Source organism: Oncorhynchus mykiss, chromosome 3 (assembly GCF_057628025.1).
Source record: "Oncorhynchus mykiss isolate SJ-2025 chromosome 3, ASM5762802v1, whole genome shotgun sequence".
In the NCBI taxonomy this organism is placed as follows: domain Eukaryota; kingdom Metazoa; phylum Chordata; class Actinopteri; order Salmoniformes; family Salmonidae; genus Oncorhynchus; species Oncorhynchus mykiss.
The window spans coordinates 57,745,054-57,755,408 of NC_143024.1; the positions used below are offsets into that span (position 1 = coordinate 57,745,054).

Here is a 10,355-nt window from a genome sequence, read left to right on the forward strand (position 1 = left end):
TGCCTTGCTGTGTTGTTGTCTTTGGTCTGTCTTAGGTAGCCTAGTGGTTAGAGCGGCAGGTTGCTGGATCTAATCTGTTGTTCTGCCCCTGAAGAAGGCAGTTAGCCCACTGTTCCGCAGTTGGCCATCATTGTAAATAAGAATTTGTTCTTCACTGACCTAGTTAAATAAAGGGTAAAAATATAAAAAATTATGTGTTGTCTCTCTTGTCATGATGTGCGTTTTGTCCTATATACATATATAATTATTCCAGCCCCCGTCCCCGCTGGAGGCCTTTTGTCTTTTGGTAGGCCATCATTGTAAATAATAATTTGTTTTAACTGACTTGCCTAGTTAAATAAAGGTTAAATAAAATGTTTTAAAGTAATCACGCAAACAGTACACCTGTTATATGCAGAGAAGTAGCGCCCCCGTGTGGCTGGAAAGAATGTAGGCCTAATCTACAATATGTTATCAGATCATCAACCCACACTGAAAGAGAAAAATGTATTGCGCACTTGAACAAAATGATCTGCAAATTCTGAGGATGATGCTTTTATACAACATGGTTGACGTACTTATGCATTATGTGATAATTCGGCAAAATTAAATGTAGGCCTATGTAAAATAACATCGCACAATTTCATTCATGATATCAACTGGCATTTTTAGCCTACAATTTCAAATAAATAATTTCTACAAGGTTTAAAATTATAATTAAATAATCTATTGCTTTTTTTCATGCATAAAATGTCAAAATACAACGTATAAAAGGAAAAAACAAACGTGGTTGTTGTCAAAACTAAAGGAGATACCTGCACTGTTTCGTAGACTGCCTGTGTATGTCTAAAGTAGGCTTAAAGGCCCAGTGCAGTCAAAAACGTGATTTTCATGTGTTTTATACATATATATATATATATATATATATGTATATATATATATATATATATATATGTATATATATATAAATATATTCCACACTATGAGGTTGGTTTATTACTGTTAAATTGTGAAAATTAGGATAATGCCCTTTTAGTGCCCTTTTAATGTCAGGATAATGCCCTTTTAATGTCAGCCTGTTTGGTGGGATGGAGTATTGGCCTACCTGGTGACATCACCAGGCGCTAAATGAGTTAATAGACCAACAAGAATGTATTTATTTTTATTTAACCTTTATTTAACTAGGCAAGCCAGTTAAGAACAAATTCTTATTTACAATGACGGCCTACCCCGGCCAAACCCGAACGACGCTGGGCCAATTGTGCGCCGCCCTACGGGACTCCCAATCACAGCCGGTTGTGATACAGCCTGGAATCAAACCAGGGTCTGCAATGAAAGAGAGTTCAAAACCTCTCTGCCAATAACAGCTAATTTTCCGTTTTCCCCTCCCCACTCAGACCACTCCCAGACAGTACTAACAAAATTCTTGCTTGAGAAATTGCTCATTGCTATTTTCTTCTTTTTGACCATTTGAATTGAAAACAAAGACAGTAAGGTACTTAATAGTTACCCAGAAATGATTTGATATTGAGATAAACACGTGTGCATTGGAACCTTAAAATAACCAAGGCTATTTAAAGTGGGAGTCATCGGGGAATATATTGGCGACGACAAATCTTTATCTCCATAATGTTTTTAGACCGGCACTAATAATCCTACTTTGAAATTGGTGCACTGCAAGGCTATCTGAGAACAATTCCGTATTTATATGTTTAATTAATAGCCACGTGATGGCGCTAAAAGCACAGGCAATTTCAGAGGTGTAGGCACCAGTGTCCTGTCGAATCAAAGACCAAATAAATTGGAAAGAAAAGGGTTCTTAATCTGGGTTTAGTCTAAAATACACAGCCTATCTGAAAACGCATGTTATTACATTTGAAATATTGCACAAAATGTTTAATGAATTGCGCCTTGGCATATTCAGTTAGGATCAGACAATGTCTTGGGTTCACAAGATAACATTTCGAAAGGAAAAATCATCATTAGGCCTAATCCAAAAAGGCACGCTTTTAACTACATCAATCGTCAATAATTATGATTAGGCCTCATTGGTGGATTAATAGTAGTCAATTGTAGTGGTTATTGATATTATTCAGGTTGTTGATGTTGTTGACACAGTTGATGTGCGAAGCGGACACAGCACCAAATGGTCCCGGGGGTTGGAGGTTGTGACTGTGGTAGAGAGTGGGTGGCGAACCCGGCCAATAGGAGAATCCGGACGGACCAACGCCTGGACCAACGAGGCTTAGCTTGGAAATCCCTGAAAAGGGAATAGGGGCAAAATTACTCTGGAATTTATAAAGCGCTTGCTCTGTTGTTGAGGGTTGACACACCTGGGCCAAGCCGTGAAAGTCGAACTTGTAAGCATATCGCTTCCCATGGACCTTTGTCATGATGTTTTTGTCGTAGTAGTACCGCAATGCGCGGCTGAGTTTGTCGTAGTTCATGTTGGGCTTGCTTTTGCGCTCGCCCCATCGCCGGGCCACCTCATCCGGGTCAATTAGCTTGAATTCTCCGTTCGTCCCTTCCCAGGTAATGCAGGACATGTTGGCGCTGTCTGACAGGAGTTCGAGGAGAAACTGCCATAGCTGAATCTGTCCACTACCTATTCAAAATAACACATTATACACATTTGTGAAGGGGGACAAAAGGGGGGGAAGAAGCATTTATTTGATAGGCAATCTGGAAAACAAATGTCACTTGGTTTCCAAAAGAAATGGCCAATTACGCATAGAATAAACATGTTGATACGCTATCAGTTGGACAACAATGTCGTCAATGTCTGTGTCTTGGCAAAAACAAAATCACGAAAGAAAACGATTTGTCTAAAACGTATGAATTTTGGACAAACAACACAACCATGCATGCACAATCATGAAGAAGAAGGTAGGAAAAGGGTTCACTGGGCTTCATTCAGCTGAGTAATGATCTCTAATCAAATCAATAATAGTGCTCCTATGAACTCTAAAATATTAAAAGTAATATATAATAATATATAAATGTAATACAAATGTTCTACACGCATGCAGGGTTGGAATGCATATAATAAATCAGCATTTCAAAATGCTCTTACCTTTTTGCGCCCCTGTATTTGAGGGACTCCAGGATCCACTTTTGCTTTCTTTCAACAGTTGTTCTGTTGGATCTGCAAAATAAATAGAGCGGCCATTAACACAAATAAATGTGCTAGTAAAAAAATATTAGTATAAAATCTCATCTAAAATAAATATGCATTGCAACGGTATATGTTTAAAACACAATTCAAATTTGGATAATTCTATAGGCTATAACTGTATTCCTTGTGGAAATACTTCCGTTCAGATTGAAAATATTATAAAAAATCATTTAAAAGCTATGATTCTGTCTTATAATCGAGTGTCTAACTAATGCTCTGTTTTCTCATATTTGTGGTTTCTTCCGTCCAAGCTTCACAACTGAAGCCAGGAAACGCGTTCAGGAAAGAGGATATCCGATTTCCGACAAAAGAGGAGACGGGTTTCAGATTGAAAAGGCAGAGCAAACGCTAGCTGGAAGCAGCATCACTACCCGAGGGCTAAATACTATTTTCCCTCATCTGAATATAAAGCAATAATATTGATAATTTCACGTACAAAAGCACGAACCTGAGAGATACATGTTAAACATAACGTTTCCTCCGCAGTTCTGTTTCATTGTAGCTGTTGTTCAAGAAAGGGTTGGATTTCATTCGGGCAAAGATTTGTATTAAACTTTATCTTATAACTGTGATCTGGAATAAATGTGGGACAGATTGAAGTTTCCAGGCAACTGTCACAAACCCCATCTCTGAGACAATATTCAGACAGCAATTTCCTCTGGTGCATTGCTTTAATTAAAATAGCAATTTACCTCTGTCATCCCTCCCCGGTCTCCACAATAAAATGAAGCCGAGAGAAATTCGGTCTTATCAATCCACCATCAGGGTTTAATAAAGTTTCCGCGTTAAGATCAGAGTTTCTATGGAGAATTTAAGTGTATGACATGGAAGCCAGTTCAGAGCCTCTCTCTTTTCCGCCTCTTTACCCCTTTGCAAACACAAAAGCCTATTTCATGTTGGAAAAAAATATTTACCTTAAGAACATGCCTCAATGCACCTGGGAAAAGAAGAACATCGTATCCACGACCTTCTGTTTATAGGTATAAGGCTGTATACAATCGTCTTGTAATGAGGTTGTGAATTTAAAACCATGTCTTGTAGGCTAAGATGTTTGTTGACGTAAAGCCATGACAGAACATTTCACCATTAATTAAAAGCAATTCTTCCAAGACATTGTCCAAGCTATACCTCACAAATCCCCATCCACAAATTCCATGTATAATAGCATAATAATAACAACAATAGGCCTAATAATAATAATAACAACAAACAATAAAAATGATAAACAATAATAATACAAAGACTCAGTATAAAAATAATGTATTTGTCGTCGTCGTCACCCCCCCTACCTCTGTTGTAAGCCTAAGGAATATGAAGAAGATACATTGTGGGTAGATCAAATTGTATTGTATTTGTCACATGCGCCGAATACAACAGGTGTAGTAGACCTTACCTTGAAATGCTTACTTACAAGCTATTAACTACCATTGCAGTTCAAGAAATAGAGTTAAGAAAATATTTACAGAATAAACTAAAGTAAACTTTTTTTTAAACAGAAATTATCAAAAGTAACACAAGGAAATTACATAACAATCACGAGGCTATATACAGGGGGCACGGGTACAGAGTCAATGTGCGGGGGTACATGTGCAGGGGTACATGACATTATTGAGATTAGCTGTGAAAATATTCAGTGAGTAAGTGCATTAAAAAGTCGATGACAGTCAAACAGTATTTAAGGCAAAAAAACGTTATTAGTTGGCACATACCATGGACATGCGAAATGTACAGCAAATGGTATATTTTGCATATGCCTGCATTCCAAAAGGATTTCCACTGCTTACACTAACTCAATAGTAGGCCTTTTGGGATTTCTAATCACAACACATGGCAATAATTAAACTGACATAATAAACATTACATGTTCGATTACAATACACATTATGGGTCGAGTCCCAACTTGATAATGCCTAGTTTACGCGTGCATAATTGCATTTTGCGTAAATCCTTATGCATTAATTCAAATGAAATATTTTTACGAAAATTCGTTTCCCGATGGTGCGATAACAGGAGCAAACGATATGAGACCTGAGAGCAGGCCTATTATATACAGTGCCTTGCGAAAGTATTCGGCCCCCTTGAACTTTGCGACCTTTTGCCACATTTCAGGCTTCAAACATAAAGATATAAAACTGTATTTTTTTTGTGAAGAATCAACAACAAGTAGGACACAATCATGAAGTGGAACGACATTTATTGGATATTTCAAACTTTTTTAACAAATCAAAAACTGAAAAATTGGGCGTGCAAAATTATTCAGCCCCTTTACTTTCAGTGCAGCAAACTCTCTCCAGAAGTTCAGTGAGGATCTCTGAATGATCCAATGTTGACCTAAATGACTAATGATGATAAATACAATCCACCTGTGTGTAATCAAGTCTCCGTATAAATGCACCTGCACTGTGATAGTCTCAGAGGTCCGTTAAAAGCGCAGAGAGCATCATGAAGAACAAGGAACACACCAGGCAGGTCCGAGATACTGTTGTGAAGAAGTTTAAAGCCGGATTTGGATACAAAAAGATTTCCCAAGCTTTAAACATCCCAAGGAGCACTGTGCAAGCGATAATATTGAAATGGAAGGAGTATAAGACCACTGCAAATCTACCAAGACCTGGCCGTCCCTCTAAACTTTCAGCTCATACAAGGAGAAGACTGATCAGAGATGCAGCCAAGAGGCCCATGATCACTCTGGATGAACTGCAGAGATCTACAGCTGAGGTGGGAGACTCTGTCCATAGGACAACAATCAGTCGTATATTGCACAAATCTGGCCTTTATGGAAGAGTGGCAAGAAAAAAGCCATTTCTTAAAGATATCCATAAAAAGTGTCGTTTAAAGTTTGCCACAAGCCACCTGGGAGACACACCAAACATGTGTAAGAAGGTGCTCTGGTCAGATGAAACCAAAATTTAACTTTTTGGCAACAATGCAAAACGTTATGTTTGGCGTAAAAGCAACACACCATCCCCACTGTCAAACATGGTGGTGGCAGCATCATGGTTTGGGCCTGCTTTTCTTCAGCAGGGACAGGGAAGATGGTTAAAATTGATGGGAAGATGGATGGAGCCAAATACAGGACCATTCTGGAAGAAAACCTGATGGAGTCTGCAAAAGACCTGAGAGGAGATTTGTCTTCCAACAAGAGAATGATCCAAAACATAAAGCAAAATCTACAATGGAATGGTTCAAAAATAAACATGTCCAGGTGTTAGAATGGCCAAGTCAAAGTCCAGACCTGAATCCATTCGAGAATCTGTGGAAAGAACTGAAAACTGCTGTTCACAAATGTTCTCCATCCAACCTCACTGAGCTCGAGCTGTTTTGCAAGGAAGAATGGGAAAAAAATTCAGTCTCTCGATGTGCAAAACTGATAGAGACATACCCCAAGCGACTTACAGCTGTAATCGCAGCAAAAGGTGGCGCTACAAAGTATTAACTTAAGGGGGCTGAATAATTTTGCACGCCCAATTTTTCAGTTTTTGATTTGTTAAAAAAGTTTGAAATATCCAATAAATGTCGTTCCACTTCATGATTGTGTCCCACTTGTTGTTGATTCTTCACAAAACAATACAGTTTTATATCTTTATGTTTGAAGCCTGAAATGTGGCAAAAGGTCGCAAAGTTCAAGGGGGCCGAATACTTTCGCAAGGCACTGTATGTGACTGCTATGCAAGGCTAGGCCTATATGACTCATGGAGTCGGCTATCACTCCACACCCCCACCACGCCACTCCCTCTCCACCAGTTATGCCGCTGCCGCTGTGTTCTGAAGAGTGGTCTCTGGCGTCCCAGACTTGCTTTAGCTGCCTGAGTCTTTAAACAGGTCGCAGGCAACTTAAAACAAGCCTCGAATGCTAGGTCATTTCTGAAAGATTTGAATTAAATATTATTGGCTCATTCTGGCTTCTATAGGCTACTAGAAGTTCTGGTTTAAATTTTGGTGTCCACTATCGTTTTTGCAGTTTCACCTTAATATTTGCCATTATTAAAACAAAGGATATAAAACACAGGTCGAATCATAATTTGACACTTGCGTGGGTAAATCGGTGTAACGTCAATGGTTGTTACGGAAGTTACGCGCGCAAATCTCAAATTAGGATTTCCACCTTCAATAACACTAAATATTAGGCGTACTGACTGTAACATAATCCCATAGAAATACATTTAGAAGTCTATATAGCGGATCACAAAATGAGCACATCCTATTTTTGCAAATATTAGACCAATGGGGAGTATCCAAGTGTCTTACCTCCTGCGTTTCAAATAATCCCCAACTGGTTCACAGGCACAGAGAGTACTAGACTTCCTAAAAACAATTTTTACCTTCTCTTATTGTTGGACTGGCCTTTTATTCAGGAAGGAAACACCAACCAACAGTGGCCTACCCTATTCTACTCACCACCCGATACGCCTGGCCAGCTCATTTTCACTGTACAGCCGTTTAAATCAGTCTGAACAGATATGTGTATTTGAGAAAGGTGTGTATAGTTGAACATTTATTAAAATATCCTGGACTGGGTGTGGGACTCCGTAAAATGACCTGGCAAACAGGGGATTCAAAGCAACGGATTCAAAGCAGGATGTAGCAAGTGTTGCTTGAAAAGTGATCCGGTTCAAGAAAACATGTAGATATTATCCAACCACAACGTGGCAGACTTATTAGCAGCATCATGCAATGGCAGTCTCAACGATACGTAATAGGCCTATACGTGCTTCCCCCTTATTTCCATAGTTTATTTGTTGGTAAATTAGTTTGTCATGGCCATAGTAACTAGTAACACTGACAGGTCAGCACCTTGGACAGCTCACATGGTCTGGCAGCACGTTGCCTCGCCTTGGGCCAGGTTCAGAGAGTAGCAAGTCATTTCAGAGTAGGCTTTAGACTAGAGACATAAACTCTGCCTTCCAGGGCCATTCATTTACAGTTGAGTTAGAATAGTAGAATACACAAAGTGCAATTTCGAAACTTGGTTTTTCATTAGCAGTTTCTCTCTTGTTATGCCTCGCTGACAGTCACTCAATTAGGGTATGCCAGTTAAAACATTGTGGATCGGTAAATTAGTCTAGTTAGTCTAGCCACCTATCTAAACTTGCATGCCAAATAACTGAACAGGCATGCAGGGCACGTGCCCAGGGGCCCTTACCTCCAGGGGGCCCCCTACTTATTTTGTTAGTCACTCTCACTCAGATTTCCTATTAACATGGCATGGCGAAATGTGTGTAGAATATCAGGAAATTGGCTTTAAAACTTTAAAACTAAAACTCAAAACATGGCAACGACCCTGCTGCCTTCGTTCATTGATATGTTTGTGGTTGAGTGCTACACGTGTTGATATTTCAAGGCATTAAATACAGAAACAATGTACATTTATTTTTTATTCTTTAAACATATTTTAAGGTATTTTGAAAGTTTTATTCACAGCTTTAGGATAGATACGCATTGTCTTACATCAGATAGCGCAACGATTCCACCAGCACTGATCAGGGATTCACACTAGATGGGCCACCAGCGAAGACAAAATTGGCTGTATCATAAGAATTTATGAAAAAAAACAAAAATGTATCTTTTTGGTCTTAATTCAAGATTACGGTTAGGAATAAGGTTAGTGTGGTTAAGTTTAGGGTTAAGTTAGGTTTCAAATCAGATTTGAAGAAGAGAAATAGCTGGCCCAGGTATTTGAGTGGTGAGACTGAGCAACCGAATGTAGGCGAAAGTCGAGGAGAGAAGTTGGGGAGATGCAAGTCGGACACTAATGTGGTTTTCCAACAGCAAGGCTCGGCTCTACATGACAGTGTTGCCAGTGTTGCAAGAGTTGCATGTTTGAGCGGATCACTTTTGTCAAGTCGTGACCATTGTTGGTCACCGCCTTCCAAAGTGTTGCATTATGGGGACAAAAATTGTCACACTTGCACCTACCTACATGACAACGGCATGGGGTTCAAACTGTAGAACCCAGTTCCTACATTGGAATATAAAAATGGATTTTATCAAACAAAGCTATGCTACATTTTAAATCTGTGACCCTCAGGATGACAAATCAGAGCAAGATTACTGAATGTAAGTACATTATTTACCTTCAGAGGTGAATGTATCATACCAGTTGCAGTGATAAAAGTATTTTGTTGTTGTGCACTCTCCTCAAACAATATAATTATATTTTTTCACTGTAATAGGTACTGTAAATTGGACACTGCAGTTTGATTAACACAAATTTAAGCTTTCTGCCCATATAAGACATGTCTATGTCCTGGAAAGTTGGTTGTTACTTACAATGTCATTCTAGTCACATTAGAGCACGTTAGCAACACCGATCCCGTAGACACCGATCCCGTAGACACCGATCCCGTAGAGGTTTAAAATGTTTGTTTTTTTCTCACCCATCTCACCCATCTACACACAATGCCCCAGAACATGTTTTTAGAAATGTTTGCAAATGTATTGAAAATTAAATGCAGTAATATTACATTTACATAAGTATTCACACCGTCAATACTTTATAAAAGCACATTTGGCAGCGATTACAGCTGTAAGTCTTTCTGGGTAAGTCTCTAAGAGCTTTCCACAACTGGATTGTGCAAAATTAGCCTATTATTCAAAAATTGTTGTTGATCATTGCTAGACAACCGTTTTCAGATCTTGCCATAAATTTTCAAATAGATTTAAGTCAGAACTGTAACTCGGCCGCCACTCAGGAACATACACTGTCTTCTTGGTAAGCAACTCCAGTGTAGATTTGGCCTTGTGTTTTAGGTTATTGTCCTGCTGAAAGCTGAATTCATCTCCCAGTCTCTGGTGCAAGGTTTTCCTCTAGGATTTTGCTAGTGGTTAGCTCCATTCCATTTTTTTAAAATTCTGAAACTATTTTTTTTTAGTCTTTAACGATTACAAGCATACCCATAACATGATGCAGCCACCACTATGCTTGAAAATATAGAGAGTGGTACTTGGTAATGTGTTGTACTGGATTTGCCCCAAACATAAGACTTTGTATTCAGGACAAAAAGTTCACTGCTTTGCCACATTATTTTGCACTATTACTTCAATGCCTTGTTGCAAACAGGATGCATGTTTAGGAATATTTGTGTTTTGTTCAGGTTTCTTTTCACTCTGTCAATTAGATTAGCATTGTGGAGTAACTACAATGTTGCTGGTCCATCCTCAATTTCCTCCTATCACAGCCATTAAACTCTGTAACTGTTTT

The 10,355-nt window shown here is 38.9% G+C and overlaps 1 protein-coding gene across 2 annotated transcripts; it reads right to left on the reverse strand.

The window, feature by feature from the left end:
• Positions 1–518: 518 nt before the first annotated feature.
• On the reverse strand, positions 519–7,604 carry LOC110520035 (protein FEV-like). Of its 2 annotated transcripts, none has more exons than XM_090229611.1 (3): positions 7,403–7,604; positions 3,053–3,124; positions 519–2,584 (listed from the first exon to the last, which is right to left on the reverse strand). In XM_090229611.1, exon 3 carries the CDS (start codon positions 2,523–2,525, stop codon positions 2,046–2,048), a length of 480 nt encoding a protein of 159 aa, XP_090085737.1. In that variant the 5' UTR covers positions 2,526–2,584; positions 3,053–3,124; positions 7,403–7,604; the 3' UTR covers positions 519–2,045. The 2 variants fall into 2 exon arrangements, with proteins under 2 accessions (XP_090085737.1, XP_021452679.2); XM_021597004.3 differs by lacking the exon at positions 7,403–7,604 and adding an exon at positions 3,603–5,213.
• Positions 7,605–10,355: the final 2,751 nt, after the last annotated feature.

What these genes read in the sequence shown, in the direction of transcription:
- LOC110520035 (XM_021597004.3), bottom strand. Translation starts at nt 3,651, where the DNA reads ATGAAACAGAACTGCGGAGGAAACGTTATGTTTAACATGTATCTCTCA. An exon ending in GTTTAACATGTATCTCTCAG is followed by an intron (nt 3,125 to 3,602) that starts GTTCGTGCTTTT and finishes TTTATTTTGCAG; the next exon opens with ATCCAACAGAACAACTGTTG. An exon ending in AAATACAGGGGCGCAAAAAG is followed by an intron (nt 2,585 to 3,052) that starts GTAAGAGCATTT and finishes TATTTTGAATAG; the next exon opens with GTAGTGGACAGATTCAGCTA.